Genomic DNA, 16,472 nt, shown 5'->3' with positions numbered 1-16,472 from the left:
GTGAGGTGGCCAGTGGCAAATTCATCGTCAGTTACACATGTCGGGCCGTTAGGTCGAGGAATCGGACCCTGCAGAAGCTACTCACACCGGTGGCAAAAAGTCTGCTTGACAGCTGGATGACAGATGCTGCATATTGAAACACGATCTCGCTGAGTTGGCAGTCATTTGTCGGTCGTGGTTGAGATGGTAAGGCTCTGCTGCAAAGTTTCGTCATCTCGTGAGGCTCATGTATATTCGGTGTGAGAATTCACGCAGCCCTTATTGCATTTCTATACCCTTGAAGGAAAAAATAAAATAAAAGGCTTGGGAACCGGTCGAAATGTCTTAAACGCCACGCGTTGCCTCACATAGTGCCGCGATGGCCAAAAGGTCCCGTCCGATACATACTCCATCTCGCATATCCCCATGCAGAATGGCCAGCCATGCAAAGGCCCGTCTCAGTCCGAAGTGCGACAGTTATCTGTCGCAAGAACCATCACAAATCGCCCTTGGCCTGACTCATCACCACACCTCAACAACGCCCATAGCCACCACCAAAAGCGCCCAGCTGCCCCGGTGAACTCTCACACAAAAGGCACTTTTATGCAGCCGTGTTGCCCAGGACCATCGGTCAACACCTGTTGGCTGGGACGCCAGATGTTGGCTGGATGTTGTCGCACCCCCCTCCATCGCCTCTCTATCGAATCAGCGTCCATCTCACAGCACCCCCTTCCACTCACCGACACGGCTCCTCGTCAGCTGGCTGGATGCGTGTACGAGTGTTCTATGTGCAACCTCGACTATCGTAGTGGTTGCGCTGCGGATAAATTGAAGAATGGGGTATGTGGCGGAAAGATCCACGGGTAGCGATGAAGGCTCTTGGTTAGTTCGATTGGTCAGTTCCCTTCCTCGTTCCGGTCCGCGATATAGTAAACTGGGGGCCATCAGCTGTATTGGTTGTGGCTCACCCGTAAACTGGGCTATTCGTCCCCGCGGCGGGTCGACCACACCCTTCCTTTGGTGTAGCTGCAACACCATGATAGTCACTCTATTGGAGGATGCGAAGGAATCGTGGCTGAAGGCGCAGTGGCTGATGGGAATCCCAGCAGTCATGTGATTTTATTGGAATGGGAGATGCGCTGATTGGTTTGACCTGGCTACCTCCAGCCTTATACTATTCTCCAGACTTGTGTAATTGTCATGTAAATCAGCGAACCAAACGCCGCCCTTGCCTCCTCACCGCCGAACCCTTTGTCATGTCTTGTCCTGCTTGAGATGCGCCCAAGTTTCGCCAATCCACGAGGGCACACTGAACGTTAGGAACATAGTTCTTTGAGGCCTTGGGGCATCGCATCGTGCTGACGTCTCTAATTCATTCCTGATTCCTTGAGAACCGTTCTAAGCCACAACGCGGCTGCAGGAGTTGGCCAATCTCATCCTAAAGTCGGTGCTATCTACTGGACCGACTGACTGCTCTAGTCCAGCTGGTCTAGGATGCTAACTCACTTACCATACTACTGTGCATGACGGCCAGTAAGCAGCATAGCCTATATCCTCGACCGGTCTAGGGCCATTGACGCGACAGCATGCAGTAACAAATGCTATGCATAAAAGCACTAACACACCGGGCGCTTGTGGGAGCTGCCCTTCTGGGAGATGGAAGAAACTCGATTGAATTGATGGCAACGAGTAAAAGATATTCAACTCGATTGGCTGCAGTCTCCTGAAACTCTTTGTACTGGGTGGTGAGTGGGCAGTGCCTTGGGCTTCGCCTCGCGCCATCGTTCCAGTCGGCGGGCCGGCGCGGTGTAAGCCTCGCTTTTCGCTTTAGGAACCACGAAACAAAGAAAATTATATTCACAAGTATCTTCGAATGTGTAACTACAGATTACCGGCATCATGAACAATGTATTGTGTTGTGGCGTGTATAGTACAACACTCATGAGGCTCTCGGTGAGAGTGCACTCCGTATCCCGCATGTTTCGGAGGCCGGAGTCTCACCCTGGACCGGTTGCCTGATTTACCTGATAACAACCACACACAACCATCCATGCTACCTACGCCAGATGCTACCCTCTGATTCCTTCGCGCCCGCTCAGCCTTATTGGCCCTTGCGAGGCGCAATGACTATGTATAATCCATGTGGATGCTTCACGTACACTTCTCGGGCGTGCCTTGTATAGACGTGCAGACCGGCTGCAAGTACGGCAGAAGTACGGCAGGTCGGTCATCTTTGGAAAACACATTGAGGTTTGCGTTTCACGAGGGACGAGGGGGGGAAACACTTTATTATTACAACAGAACTCTTCCCTCTTTCCCGTTTCTCCAAATCCCACATCAACTCCCCTGACGAATTTAATCGTGACGCTTAGTCGTGGTCGTCGTATCCTGGCAAATACCCCGCCGCTATCTTGAGAACCCCTCACTTCGATAGGCTGCCGGCGGAAGCCTGCCTCTCGTGCCAGACCACCAACATCTCATCACCACACCTATTTATTTCCCGCAACCCCCCTTGGAAAGCCTCACTTTCAGCTGATCTGAACCGAGAATATTCGTGATCGGAAATAACCGTCCATCGAGCGAGCCTCGTCTGTATACACATCCAAGTGATATAAGACCCCAAGGCTCCGTCCTCATTCAGCGAAGCCTTCTCACCTCCGCAACTCTGGATAGCGCTGGCCTTTATTCCTCTCCCGCACGTGAACTTGTATAGCCTCTGGTTCCTATCATCCACCCAAACACCGCAACAATGGCGAACCGTGCTGGCTTGCCGCCGCCACCTCCTAACCATGGTTTCCAACAAGCACCACCCGGAATGGTCCAAGGCGGCCCTCCAGTAAATCGCCCTCAGCAACCTCAGCAACCACGACAACCTGTGTATCAACAGAATTTCCAGCAGGGTGGACCCATTCCCGCTTACCGTCCAGACACTGTTATCAACGCCTCCACTCGGATCCACGACATACGTCCCGAGAAGACGGAATCCGAGTCGTTCTGCAAGAAGCAGCTTACCTCGTATGAAGTATTCACCCTTCTCCCAAACAATGAAGATGACGGCAAAGACTCCAAGGGCTCCAAAGGAAACAAGGACTCCAAGAGCTCCAAGGATAAGAAGAAAGATAAGGACGACTCAAAGTCCAAAAAACGAGAGCGCTGGGCCAAGGTCACAATCAACCAGGAATCCTACCCAACTGAAAATATCATAAAGACGATTCAGAAGCTCGATGCCGGCAAACTGTCCATCGCGGAAAAGAAGGCCAAGCTGTTCCCAAACCAGAGTATGCAGGTCACCAACATCCTCGACAACAAGATCATGACCGAGCGCGAAGGCCAGTTCTTCGAGTGGGTCCTCGCCCAACTTCACCGCGAGGAGTCTACCAACTCAAAGACAGGTAACAAGGAGACTACCTCCATGACGATCTACCTCAAGCGCGCACCACTCCCACACATCGACGCCATCCAGTTGTACCGCGAGCGTCAAGAGCGAATGCGCATGCAAGCATTTCAAAGGCAGCAGCAGCAGCAGGCACAGATATTCCAACAACAGCAACATCAGGCGGCGATGCAGCAGCAACAACAGCAACAACAGCAACAACAGCAACAACAGCAACAACAGCAGATGGGTGGTGGACAGTACATGCCCCAGAATAACAAGGGCAACGTCCAACAACAGCAGCAGCAGCAGCAGAAAGGAGGCCCCTGGGCCCAACCTATCAAAAACAAGAACGCCCCTGGCGGCGTCAAGATTATCCAAGAACACCGCCCCGGCACACCCCACAAGTCGCCAAAGGGAAAAGCCGCCGGCACCAAAGTCCACATGAACGACTCGGATGACTACTCAAGCGGCAGCAACAGCGAAACGGACTCGGACTACGATTCTGAATTCAGCCATTACGACAGCGAAGGAGGCACCCCACACACCAGCGCCTCATCCCGATCCGGCGGCCGCAAGTACCCTCGCTCTCATCGACCGCTCCAGCGCTCCCGCGAGCGCCGCCGTGGCAGCCACTACGACCGCGGCGAGGACTTCGTCATGATCGACAGTCCCAGTCGCCGCCGCAGCCTCTCATACGCCCCTGACGTCCCACACCCCAACCGTCCCCTAGGCGGTGCACGCGTGAACAGCTACGGGCAGCCCAACCCGGGAATCGCCAGCCCCAACTTCGATACAGACGCTTTCGCCGCGGGTGTCGTTGCCGCGGCTCGCGCTGCTATCGCCCAGCCAGCTATCATCCAGCAACCAGCCGCACAATACACAGCCGCGCCGCCGCAACGCATGATCTCCAATGTCGAGCGTGCAGCTAACGACGACGCGCGCTTGCGCGAGGCTGAGGATATTATGCGCCAGGATGCACTAAGGGACGCTCTGGCTCGGGAGTCGCTAGCTCGGGAGGCGTTGGCTCGGCGGGAGGATGCTGCGGCGAGAATTTCACGCCCCTATGGGCGGGACCTCCGCAACGAGGACTTCCGCAACGAGGGAGGTCGTGGGTATGCACTGCCGCTTCCGAGACGATACCTGGATGAGGATAGGGGAGAGAGGTTATATAGGGACCCACCTATGTCGCCGTCGGTGTCTTCCATGTCATCGGCACCGCTGTCGCCGTTGCCTCGTGAGAGTGGCCGCAGTGGCCGCTATTCACCGGAGCCGAGGAGACGCAGCCCGGAGTACGACTATCGTTCCCGAAGCGGGATGCAGCGTATTCCCCTAGAGGAGGACAAGGGGTTCGACTATCCCCGGAACCCATTCCGGCCGCTGAGGGAGCCAAGGCCGTACTAGGTCTTGTCGGACGAGGGCCAGATTGGATACTGTTGACAGATCTTGTTGGTCGATGTGTATGAGCGTGTTTTTCCTGTGCAAAATTTGCCAGTATGTATTTGGAGGATGATTAGTATTGCGGGACGCTTGCTATCTGATCCGTGTATTTTCTTTGGGCTGTGGGAGTATATCGAGGATGCTGGGTCTCCTTTTGTCTCAAGTATGGGCGTTTTAATGATTGTATGTAACGTTAGCAGACCATGGTCTCGCGCAAGCAAGGCTGATGATTCGAGGAGCAGGAGGCACTCCGTTGATGACAGTATATCATAGTACAGTAAATGAAGTATCAGCATTCATCTTATAATCTGTCCAACTTAACTTGATATAATGAGACCAACGAAAGAAATGATGATTCAGTCGAGATGTGATAAAGCCCATAATCAACAGAAGAAACAGAGAAGGTTCATATAAGGTTAACATCCCTCCGCTGAAGCCTGGATGACAAGCCCCCCACATCGCCTCATCCTCCTCTGCGTTGAGGCCCGACCCGTTTCTCAACGGCAAATCAGACAGTAGCGCTGCTGCATCCTCCCCAAAGAAGCATAAATGAGGGTTGGCGGACGTGAAGCGCTCCAATATGAGATCCCGGTCTCTGCCACCTTCAACGCTGCGGATGAGAGTGCATATAGTGTCGAGGCCTGGTGGATGCATGGAAGGGATGGGAGGCAGGGGAGTAAGGGAGGGCCGGCTCGCACCGCCGGGTTGTACAAATAAACAGATGCCTCGATGGGGCCAATAAGCGGGATGTTGGGCGATGCGTTGTCCCGGCATGGGGTTGAGTATGGAAGGAAACACACGCATAATATATAAAAAGGACGCACATTAAAAGAAAAGCAATTATCTGACAGCATATAAGATCTTCAGAACCTTTGAGAAATCAAAAATAGTCATCAGCAAGTAAATAGACAAAAAGAAAATAAATACAGATACCTTATCTTACAGCTGAAAGTCCATAGTGATTTTCACATGTAGTCGTTCCCTCCGGGTAACTCTCATGGCAAGCGCCGCGGATGGAAGTTGCGAAAGCGCCGGGAAAAGTCGTCAGTGGGCGGGATAAGGGTGCCCCGCTTGAGGTCATCACCCCCACTAATATTTTGGGGCCTGACGACTGGAGCAATTTGTTCAACAACCTCTCTCAACCATACTGTACATTATACACCTTTTGGTAGCTTGCTTCAATTTCAAAATCACCAAGTTTATCTTTAAAATCAGTCAAGATGGCTCGTCAATTCTTTGTTGGTGGTAACTTCAAGATGTAAGTTCTGCCACTCTGTGCGATACCGGAAGTGGGGGAGGGGAGCTTTCTGGGCGTTGGGGACGACGAATCCAAAGGCGCATGGCGATTGAGATAGGGGAATGAGAGGTTTATATAGGGTGCTAATTATTTATCTACAGGAATGGCTCTGTCCAGAGCATCAAGAAGATCATCAGCGGTCTGAACGAGGCCAACCTCGACCCTAAAGTCGGTATGTACATATCGAAAGGACGTCATTCACAATAGAGCTCAGTCAGATGGCAATCGGATGGCTGCATCCGAATCTAAGGGACTACTGGTATGGATAAAGAACAATCTCGAGGGATTGCAGCGGCTTCTCCCCATGGAGTTGGCTGCCTCTTCCTCTGAGAGGGGCCGAGAATTCTTCCTCCCGATGCTGGCCGCGGGCGGTTTGCCCAGCAAGCTTGGCTGTCGCGGGCCTTTACTGTTTGCGAATCACGATGATAGCCCAGTTGACGGAGCTGCTTGCGAAGCTGGCTCCGCCGATCTGTCTGCCAGTGCAACAGCATCTTAGGGAACCATGCCTCTTTCCCTCGAAGAGCTTCTCGAGCATGAATGGCGTCTTTTCCAGCGGTTATTCTATATTACATTCACATATCTAACGCAATACAACAGAGGTCGTCGTCGCCCCTCCCGCACTCTACCTCCTTCTCGCCCGCGCCGAGCTCCGCAAGGAGGTCGAGGTCGCCGCCCAAAACGTCTACGACAAGAACGAGGGCGCCTTCACCGGCGAGATCTCCCCCGCCCAGCTTAAGGACTCCAACATCGGCTGGACCCTGATCGGCCACTCCGAGCGCCGTGTCATCCTCAAGGAGTCTGACGAGTTCGTCGCCTCCAAGACCAAGAACGCCCTTGACCAGGGCGTCCGCGTCATCCTTTGCTGCGGCGAGTCCCTCGAGCAGCGCGAGAAGGGCGAGACCGTCTCCGTCGTCACCGCACAGCTTGGTGCCGTCGCTAAGGCCATCAGCGCTGAGCAGTGGGCTAACGTTGTCATCGCCTACGAGCCAATCTGGGCTATTGGTACCGGCAAGGTCGCCACCACCGCCCAGGCACAGGAGGTCCACATCGCTCTCCGCCAGTGGTTGTCGAAGACCATCAGCGACAAGGTCGCTGAGGAGACGAGGATCATCTATGGTGGCTCCGTCAGCGAGAAGAACTGCAAGGACCTGGCTACCCAGCCTGATATCGATGGGTTCTTGGTTGGAGGTGCTAGCTTGAAGCCAGCGTGTAAGTTTCTATCCTCCCCTGAACGAAGGAGGCAATCGCTGACTGTTTGTAGTTGTTGATATCGTCAACGCCCGCTTGTAAGCGGTTCCTGGGTTAATTAGGCCTATTTGAGTGTGCAATGGCGGCAAGCTTTTACCCTGCAGCATAAAAGTAGAAAGTAGAATTGAAGTTCTCATGTAGCCCAAAAGTCTGTCCAAACAAACCCTGGTGGTGGACCGCTGTGATCATGTCGCCAATGACTGAACGCGAACACTCAATCCCACTGGATATAAACACGCTTGCCTTGTGAACCAATTTGTAGCTTCAAATTCTTCTTAGATGTAATTCGCTCCTATTTCGATTTTGTACATAGTATACAGTCTTCCCTAAACGCCCTCAATGCCCCAACTTCTGGTATTCTTCCTTTCATACAATCCCACAACCATCCACCCATACGCCCTCCCTAGACCGTCATCGGCCCGCTGTGGTATGGCGACCAGATACCTCTCACACTGTCGTTGATAGACTTGACAGGCTTCGTCTCGGTCTTCAGCTTCTCGCCCGACGCATCCCTCAGCAGAACAGCCTTCTGTAGAATCGACATCGGCTGTAAGTTTCTGACGCAAATTGCCTTCTCGCGACCATTGATGAATGTGCCCTTGATGACCGGGTGTTTGCTCGGACGGGGAGAGACGGTGATTTCGATGCTTGGGTTGGCGGCAGCGAAGGCGGGGAGTTGGTCGCGGAGGAATGCGCTGAGGGATGTTAGTATTAAAAACCTTTATGCAAGTAGGAGAAGGGAATGGAAACATACTTCATGCCCCTTGAGCTACCAGCCCAGTCGCAGTAGTGGAAATCGAGCTTCTTGCACTGCAGGATGAAGGCGCCAACGCCATTCTACAGGCGTTGTTAGCAAACATGCGGGGCCAAACAGGCGCAGACAGATCTTACCTGTCCAGAGGACAATTTCTTTAACGCTTTCGCACCCATGATGTGTAATTGACTTGTCGTGGTCTCTAAACTCGTGGTTTCCTTGGACGTTCTGCAGAATCCCAAAAATAAGGCTCCGACCACGTGACCCTGGGAAATTTCTCGCTTCGCGGTCCAAGCTTGACGCGCCGATGTCACTCGAAACAGAAGCTGGAACTGGAGCCTTAACCTTTGTTTCGCACCTTCAACAACTTCATCCACCCGGCTGTCCGATTCCAGCAGCTCCTTTGGACGGAGAGCTTCCTACCTCAAGATCATCCACATCATTCGTGATGACGGACAAATTACCTCCCAACCTCCTCGCGCTCTTTGCGCCGCGCCCAGGACTGCGATGGGTGCCTCCCAGTGATCATGCACCTCAGGACCGGATGACCGCAACCATCTCTGGTCTGGCTGCATTCCTCCCTGCGCTGGAGGAGTATAAGGCTACGGATAAGTATGAGCCGACAGAGAGCTGGCTGCAGCGCAAGGATAGAGTCAGATTGGAGAAGAGGGAGGCACAGGAGCAGCTCTTGAAGGAGGGCCCAGCCGATTGTGAGACCCCCTCACAAGGCGCCAGATGTTGTCGTCTACAATCCTACAGAAGAGTATAAAGCTAATATTATTGCTCTAGATAAACCTCAAGAGGACCAGAATATTCGCGGTGATGCTTTCAAGACTTTGATCGTTGCGCGCCTGAGTTACGATGCGACAGAGCAGGACTTGGAGCGTGAGTTTGGACGTTTTGGTCCCATTGAGCGTGTATGTATTCCAATTCTACAATACCTTCTGTACTGTGCTAACGTCAATCTACAGATCCGTATTGTAACGGATACCCACCAAGACGAAAAGCCCAACAAGAAGAAGAAGAAGCATCGCGGCTATGCCTTTGTTGTTTTTGAGCGCGAGAAAGATATGAGAGGTAAAGCGGCCACATATACCCCCAACCCCACATTCTTGCCCAGACGATCTATCGATCTATCTTCCCTGATTCGGAGAGTCCCTAAGTACCCACGGCCCTCAAGCTTGCCTACTGGGATATTCTGTTTCCTTTTCCTTTCTTTCCTTTGTTCACTCTTCCACCGATCAAGGTATATTTTCTAGGGGTAACAAAACTAACAAACGCGCTCTTGCGCATCTTAATAGCTGCTCTAGATGGATGTGACGGCATTAGAATCAAAGAACGACGCATCAAAGTCGACGTCGAACGCGGCCGCACTGTCAAGGGCTGGAAGCCACGTCGCTTCGGTGGCGGCCTTGGAGGCAGAGGTTACACAAAGGCTGTCCCACCCCGCCCTATGGGACCAGGTGGATTTGGAGGCGGACCTGGACCTGGTTTCCGTGGTGGATTCAGGGGGGGGTTCGATGGAGGTCGCGGCGGTGGTGGCTTCCGGGGTGGAAGAGGTGGCGGTGGTTTCCAAGACCGTGGACCAGGAGGTGGAGGTAGAGGAGGTATCGGCTATCAAGGCAGTGGATTCGGTGGCCGTGATGGTGGCAGGGGTGACCGCGATAGAGGATTCGGAGCGCCTCCCCCAAACGCCCCAGCTGGACCACGACCAGGCGGCGGTGGTTACCCTCGCAATGGGTATGGCCAAGGCTCGCCAGACCGCAATGGGCCACCTGCTGCTGGTGGGTATGAACCACGCGGTGGCCGTCCTCCATACGACGACAGGGGACCAAGTTCGGGTGGGTACAGAGGTGACAGAGGTGGTGATCGATATGGTGGTTCTAGAGGAGGCGACTACCGTGGTGGCGGTGGTAGCGGAAGCAACATGGAGCCGGTAAGACCTCGTGAGGGCGGCGGATACCGTGACAGAGACTCTGGACGCGGCGACCCACGAGACCGTGATCCAAGAGACCGGGACCCACGCGACATGGGCCGTGAACCCAGGGACGGACCCAGAGACGGAGGGTATGGTGGACGCCCACGCGAGGAAGATATGTCGAGGAAGCGCATGTACGACGACGGAAACAACGGCTACATCGAAGACCCGCGAAAGCTACGACGGTACTAAACAAGCAAGCTTCTTTGACAGCAGGTGGCTTGGGTGGGTACGGGTTTGAACCTTTCAGCTTTTTCTTCCCTCTTGCAACAGGGGTAAGCAACACTACAGCTACAGGGTGCACTTTTGCGACTTTCAGTATCAAGGAGGTATGAAGGTAGTATTTGCTGCTCTGCCTGACCGCGCATACATCTCCCGACTTCGGATCAAGCTTCTAGGCCCATGAAACCGTCGATGGACTTCATTTGGTAACTTGGATCCGTACAACTACTACGTCTGCCTCCCACTTGGCAATTTTCTTGATACAGCTTGTTTCAAAATAATCGTTTCTTCGGCTTCAAGAAACTTGGGTAACCCGACCCTCCCCTGGCCAATTACGGAAAACCTTCTACGCCTTCTGCCAGTTTCTGGCCAGAACCTTGTCGCCCTTGTCCTGGATTGCAATCCTAATTCGAACTTTCGTCCATGTCGTTTACTTTTTAGTACTTTTTGTTTTTTTCTCGCCTTGTCCTCGTATTGGTGGTGAGTATGGGATGGTAGGGGGTGGGTGAGGGGTCCAGCATCTAATCATAGGTTCCTCAAGCGGGGTTGTACTTGTACGATAGTCTCGCGATGCTGTGTTGTCAAGAGTATAAGTGTATGGCGCGAAGCTAGGGGGAGTTTGCCGGTGGGTAGGCTAGTATAAAAGCGATTCAGATGAGATACGCAGTGTCTGAACGTAGTGATATTTGCAGTAACTCTTATCCAAGTTAGCGGACACACATGAGCGCATCTTCCCCAAACACATCCATCACCCCTCCATGTCTTAAAATCATACCCCCAACCCATTTCCTCCCCCCTTCCACGCTCTTCGACCCAAACTTAACAACCGTACACCCCCGCACCTTCGCCGCAGACCAGAGCACTCCATCTTCCTTCTCCTGCGCTAACCGCCGCGCCCTCCACGCCTCCTCATCCGACGCCTCTGTCTTCCCGTCCTGTTCCACCGCCTCCTTTGACCTGAAGTCCCTTGCCCCAATTCTCGGCTGTGCGCTAAACTCGGCGAGGAAGAATGCTGATAACGGCGCCATTAGCGGGCCTGCCAGGATGAGCGTCCCGAACACGGAAAGAGTGTGCATTTTATCTTTCAGCGGCAGCGCGGCCGTGCTATCATCGGGGGTCAGCGCGTCACCATCTAAGATGAGGTTGTCACGCAGCAGCAGCCGGGGGCGTGCGCTGTCCTCATCTTCGTCGTCGGCTGCGGCGCGCCAGACTTCATTCCGGCCGGACCAGGATGTGAAGTCCCAGTTTTCATTCCGAGAGGTGCGACCAGCGGTCACCCAATCGAGAAGGCAGAGGGTTGCGGTTGGATGGAGGGTGAAGATCTGGCACTGGACGTAGACGGAGTTGGCGAAGGGCTGGACGGGGTCGGGGAGGAGGCAGAGGGCGGAGGAGGCGTGGAGGGTGACTGAGAGGGTTTGGGAGGATTGGAGGGTGGGGCTGGCGGATTTGAAGACTTTGGTGTGGCCTTGTGTGGCGATGGTGAGTTTGGCAGAGGGGTGGACGTCGATCTGGAGGAATGTTAGAGTCGACGTTGTGGGTTCGTGGTTGGGGATGGAGTAGGAAACGTGACTTGGAAGACAATATGCAGAACGAAATGCCTGGCAGTGCAGGCTCGCTTTGCGTCGTCTGATAGACTATGAAAATGTTTCTCACCTTGAGGAGGACTTGATCCCCTGCAACAAGACCGCCGCCGTAGGTTAGAAGAAAGGCGAGGGCGGATTTCAGGTCTCCCACTGGTGATGGTGGTGTGATGATCTTTAAAGGATACTGAAAAGTGGCCTTGACAAGGCCAGAAATGCCATTGGGAAGTAACCGTGCAATTAGATGTCCTTCTCCCGGTTTTGAGAAGGATACTGGGAAAGGAGAGGTGGTCATGGTGGACCTATCTGTGCATAGCTGGGATAAAGACGGATATAAGTGAATGACGTAGGGGAGAGGGTATCTATATCGAGGTTAGCAATGCACACAATATAATTATATTTTATGTCTGGAATACGCACCAAATGCCAACTGGAATAATTATATTGCTGGATTCTCCCATCGTTGAAACCTGTAAGAGAGATAAGAAAGTCGAGGCCGGAAGAGGACTAATACGGCTTAGCGCTTGATTGACCAACTTCGCGCTAAACCTTAAAGTGTGTCCATTCAGCCCGCACTTCGCGTCTCTCCAACATCGACGCGACTTGGTATTTCATGTTGACAATCAGCGCGCTCGCATCGCAATCCACGACAAACCGATGTTCGGAGTGTAACGCAATCAATCGATTAATTGCGCGCACCTGCTCGAAATAAAAGTCCGAGAAAATCGACAATGGCTTCGTCCGGAGAAGCGACCGCGAGCCAGCGGCGCAAGTCGGGAAGGGCTGTCAAGGTCCCCGACAAGTTTCAGCCGGAGGTCGAATCGTCGAAAAATGCCGGCGCAGGCGGGAAGAGGAAAAGGAGTGGCGATGATATGGAAGGAGTAGAGAATGAGGAGGAACAGGAAGAAGAGGAGGAGGAGAGCGACGAAGAAGACGATGAGGAGAGCGAGGAGGAAGAAGCGCCCGTGAAGAAGAAGTCCAAGCCGAAGGCAGCGGTCACAAAGAGCGCACCAGTTGCAAAGAAAGCCAAGGTCAATGGCAGTGCCCCACAACCAAAAGCGCATTCAATGAGGCTCCCGAGCAGGGCGAAGAAGCCAACTGGGAAGGTGGTGTTCAGGGACAATGATGCGGAGGGGCTTTATGGTGAGTGAGCAGTGAGATGTATGCGGACGTCAGTTAACAATTACAGCTGAAATATTCACGAGCGATAAATCTTCGAAGGATGTTGCGACACAGTGGCTTGGTGAATACGACGCAGACAACACAGCAGCAATGGCGGACCTTGTCAACTGCGTCCTGAAATGCGCTGGCTGCGATATCAAAGTGACGGAAGACGACATCAATGACCCAGATAACAGCCCAAACCGACTCAACGAGATCCAGGACGAGCACAAGGAGAAGAATGTTGCCGACTACCCATTGATTTCGAAGGCGAAATCCTCCCACGCATTTAAAGTCTGTCTCACGGATTTCTTCGAATCGCTGATGGGACTCATGCATTCGACTTCTGTTCTATACGAGGATATTGCGCTGATCGAGAACATTCATCTGTGGATCACAAGCATGTCTTCATCCTTCCTTCGCCCCTTCCGACACACTGCGACTGTTATTGCACTCGCATGCGCTACGGGCCTGTGCGAGGTAGCGAAGTCGCAGGTGCAGAACACAGCAGACATGCTTACATTGATGGAGAAGGAAGAGAAGCTCGGGTCGAAAGCAAACAAGGGCCGCCTTGCAACATACCAGAAGAACATCGACAAGGGAAAGCAGCACCGCGAAACTTCAGAGGGAACCATCAAGGATTTCTTCGATACTGTGTTTGTCCATCGATATCGCGACGTGGACCCGAAAATCAGAACAGATTGTGTCGAAGCCTTGGGGCAATGGATTCTCATTTTACCAACTACATTCTACGAAGGGACATTTCTACGATACCTAGGCTGGCTACTCTCCGATCAGAACGGGCCCACGCGACATGAAGTTATCAAACAATTGGAACGGATCATGAAGTACGGCGAGCTTGGTGGGATACGCAACTTTATCGACAGATTCCGTCCTCGCATTGTCGAGATGGCAACAAAAGATGCAGAGACAACCGTTCGCGCATCGGCTGTGGATCTCCTTGATATGATCCGCGAGAAAGGCATGCTGGAGCCGGACGACATTGATATTATCGGCAAGCTCATATTCGACTCTGATATAAGGGTGCGCAAGTCTGTTGTTAACTTCTTCGCGGCCAATATTGAAGATCTGTACGAGTCTAAGATTGAAGACCTTGGCGGCGAGGAAGCACTGGATGAGGCATTCACTCTGGACGATGAGAATAAGGAAAACCCATGCTCGGGCTGGATTAAGCTGAAGGCTCTGGCAGAGGTGTTGTTGAATTACGATGACGGAGATGCTGTAGATGAAGGGTCAAGTCAAGACGACGACCTCGTCATTAGTGACGGCACAATCAACGCCGCTGGTTTTGAGTCGAGATACTCCCTTGCGGCAGAGGTTCTATATGACAAGGTCGCCGAGCTTCAAGACTGGGGGATGCTGACTGGATACCTGCTGTTTGATCACTCTAATAAGCAGAAAGCCGGGTCGGTCTCTGTTGCCGTCAGGAGCGCATTCAAGCTGGAAGAGAAGGAGGAAGTCGCCCTCCTAGAGATCCTACACGCAGTTGTGAAGACCCACCTAGCCAGGCTAAGTGAGGACCACCACCAGAAAAAGAAAGGTGGAAAGTCAGCTTCTCGTGTCGATGAAGACTCGACGGCACGGAAACTCGCGGCTGTCCTTCCCCGCCTGTTGAAGCTATTCGGATCAAAGCCGAAGACGTCAACTGCCGTCCTTCGTCTCGAGCACGTTCTAAACCTAGGCATCTTCCAAGAGCTGCGCCAGGACTCGACTGCGTATGCGACCTTATTACACGAGATCAAGTCTCAGTTTAAGAGCCATGCGGATGCACATGTTTTGAGGGAGGCCAGTGTTGCTTTGCTGCATGCACAGGCATTTGAAGAACTCGGAGAGACAACGGAAGATCAGATGCAATCACTTTGGGTCGACACTATTGACGATTTGAGGAAGCGTTTCCCAAAGAGCACTGAGATATCGGTCAGAGGCGACACGAAAGTCGAGCTTGTCCTCCAGCTAACGACAACGGTTACCCGACTCAACCGGCTGGCGGGGATAAGCAATCCCGTGGAGCTATTTGAAAAGGCACCTAAAAAGACCGCGAAAGGCGAGAGATCCTCTACGATGCCAGTCATTGATATGCTTCTCGAGCTTGTCGGCCGCGGCTTCCTAGATACCCCAGATCCAGATATCGATGACGAAGAGGATAAGTTGGTTATCAGCGCCATCCAGACCTCTCTATTCTACTTCATGTGGAAGGGCCGCGCCTTGAAGGAGGCGGTTGAGAATGCCGAAGAGGTCTCCGACGTAGATGTCGATGAGATCAAAGAGCGCACCGAAACCTTCTCCGACAAACTCATCAGCACGCTCTCCTCACGCGCTGGCCTCGACTCCTGCCGCCTCCAGGCCACCGGCTCCATCCTCGACCTCTACACCATCTTCCGCTCCATCCTCACCAGCAAGAAAGCCGAAGCCGCGTTGGCCGAAAACGACTTCTCGCATCTCCTTACCCTCGTCCGCCACATCGCGCCAGAAGTCCAGGAGGAGATTACCTCCATCTTCGCAACGGCTGAAAAGCACTATGCCAACAAGGCGCACAAGACCCTTGAGCCGCCTGCTGACAATGACGACCCAGAGGATATTGACTCCGATCCCGAAGACGACGACGAGGGCCTCACGGATGCAGAGCGCCAGGTTGACGGCCTGAAGGCTGAGCTGCAGCTGTGCGACCTTAGCTCCAAACTCGTCCTCGCCATCTACGCGCGCGTCATCGATGCAGAGGGTGCCTTGGAGGGGAAGCTCAAGCACCGCATGATCCGCAACAAACGCAGGCTGGGGGCGAACGTCGCGCAGATCCTGGCTGTTCTAGAAGAGCCGAATCCGAAGAAGGGGAAAAAGGGGAAGACGTCGGGAGGGAAGAAGCCGAAGGAGAGCGAGGCGAGGGCGAAGATGAAGAGTTTAGAAATTGTGGTCGATGATGATGAAGACGAGGACGAGGAGGAAGAAGTCGATGAGGAGGAGCGGAGGAGACAGGAGCTAATTGACGAGGAGGGTCCGCCGAGCGCGGACGAGGCAGACGAAGAGATTGTTGAGGAGGAGGATGAGGAGATCTTGGGGGATTAATCTGGTGCGCTATGAATGGCTATGGTCTATCTGGGATCTGTCACAAATGATAACTTATTGGGGGGGTGGGCGGTGAGGTTGCTGGTGTCTGGCGTTCCGGCCGCAGCTGTAGGATATTGCTTGGTACTTGGCATCTATGGAAGCTTTGATGGGGCTTGGCGGGGTTTACGCCAGCTCTTTTATGATTAATTCATGCGCGCGAACACTTTAGGTCGTGCAAGCTTGGGGGGGTGGGATTGCTAGGTCTTGTAGCTTGCGAAAAACTTTTAAATATATCCTGCTTTTTACCAATGGCGCGATGCATAGTTGATGACGGGTGATTGGGGAGATACGGGTCCAACATCGACGACCGCGGTCGC

The 16,472-nt window shown here is 53.2% G+C and overlaps 6 protein-coding genes across 6 annotated transcripts; 4 read left to right on the top strand and 2 right to left on the bottom strand.

Annotated features, from left to right (window-relative positions):
• The first annotated feature begins 1,165 nt into the window (after window positions 1–1,165).
• On the top strand, window positions 1,166–5,447 carry VE01_03276 (uncharacterized protein). Its single transcript, XM_018272772.2, has 2 exons — window positions 1,166–1,512; window positions 1,572–5,447. Exon 2 carries the CDS (start codon window positions 2,729–2,731, stop codon window positions 4,754–4,756), a length of 2,028 nt encoding a protein of 675 aa, XP_018132572.1. The 5' UTR covers window positions 1,166–1,512; window positions 1,572–2,728; the 3' UTR covers window positions 4,757–5,447.
• A 474-nt stretch (window positions 5,448–5,921) lies between these two features.
• Window positions 5,922–7,490, top strand: TPI1 (triosephosphate isomerase). The gene is made up of 4 exons (XM_018272771.2): window positions 5,922–6,050; window positions 6,191–6,261; window positions 6,687–7,298; window positions 7,351–7,490. Exons 1-4 carry the CDS (start codon window positions 6,013–6,015, stop codon window positions 7,377–7,379), a joined length of 750 nt encoding a protein of 249 aa, XP_018132434.1. The 5' UTR covers window positions 5,922–6,012; the 3' UTR covers window positions 7,380–7,490.
• An 89-nt stretch (window positions 7,491–7,579) lies between these two features.
• Window positions 7,580–8,304, bottom strand: MRPL51 (mitochondrial 54S ribosomal protein mrpl51). The gene is made up of 3 exons (XM_018272770.2): window positions 8,229–8,304; window positions 8,092–8,174; window positions 7,580–8,032 (listed from the first exon to the last, which is right to left on the bottom strand). The coding sequence occupies exons 1-3, from the start codon at window positions 8,265–8,267 to the stop codon at window positions 7,741–7,743; spliced, it is 414 nt and encodes a 137-aa protein (XP_018132573.1). The 5' UTR covers window positions 8,268–8,304; the 3' UTR covers window positions 7,580–7,740.
• A 94-nt stretch (window positions 8,305–8,398) lies between these two features.
• On the top strand, window positions 8,399–10,983 carry VE01_03273 (uncharacterized protein; the record flags this gene model as incomplete). Its single annotated transcript, XM_018272769.2, has 4 exons — window positions 8,399–8,801; window positions 8,881–9,008; window positions 9,063–9,168; window positions 9,393–10,983. 4 exons carry the CDS (start codon window positions 8,399–8,401, stop codon window positions 10,259–10,261), a joined length of 1,506 nt encoding a protein of 501 aa, XP_018132435.1. The 3' UTR covers window positions 10,262–10,983.
• A 15-nt stretch (window positions 10,984–10,998) lies between these two features.
• On the bottom strand, window positions 10,999–12,334 carry VE01_03272 (uncharacterized protein; the record flags this gene model as incomplete). The annotated part of the gene is made up of 3 exons (XM_018272768.2): window positions 12,292–12,334; window positions 11,945–12,233; window positions 10,999–11,799 (listed from the first exon to the last, which is right to left on the bottom strand). The coding sequence occupies exons 2-3, from the start codon at window positions 12,164–12,166 to the stop codon at window positions 10,999–11,001; spliced, it is 1,023 nt and encodes a 340-aa protein (XP_018132436.1). The 5' UTR covers window positions 12,167–12,233; window positions 12,292–12,334.
• Window positions 12,335–12,470: 136 nt separating this feature from the next.
• Window positions 12,471–16,402, top strand: VE01_03271 (uncharacterized protein). The gene is made up of 2 exons (XM_018272767.2): window positions 12,471–13,014; window positions 13,061–16,402. The coding sequence occupies exons 1-2, from the start codon at window positions 12,603–12,605 to the stop codon at window positions 16,111–16,113; spliced, it is 3,465 nt and encodes a 1,154-aa protein (XP_018132574.1). The 5' UTR covers window positions 12,471–12,602; the 3' UTR covers window positions 16,114–16,402.
• Window positions 16,403–16,472: the final 70 nt, after the last annotated feature.

Source organism: Pseudogymnoascus verrucosus (genome assembly GCF_001662655.1).
Source record: "Pseudogymnoascus verrucosus strain UAMH 10579 unplaced genomic scaffold scaffold_10, whole genome shotgun sequence".
Classification (NCBI taxonomy): domain Eukaryota; kingdom Fungi; phylum Ascomycota; class Leotiomycetes; order Thelebolales; family Thelebolaceae; genus Pseudogymnoascus; species Pseudogymnoascus verrucosus.
This window is presented reverse-complemented; position numbering and strand designations above follow the sequence as displayed.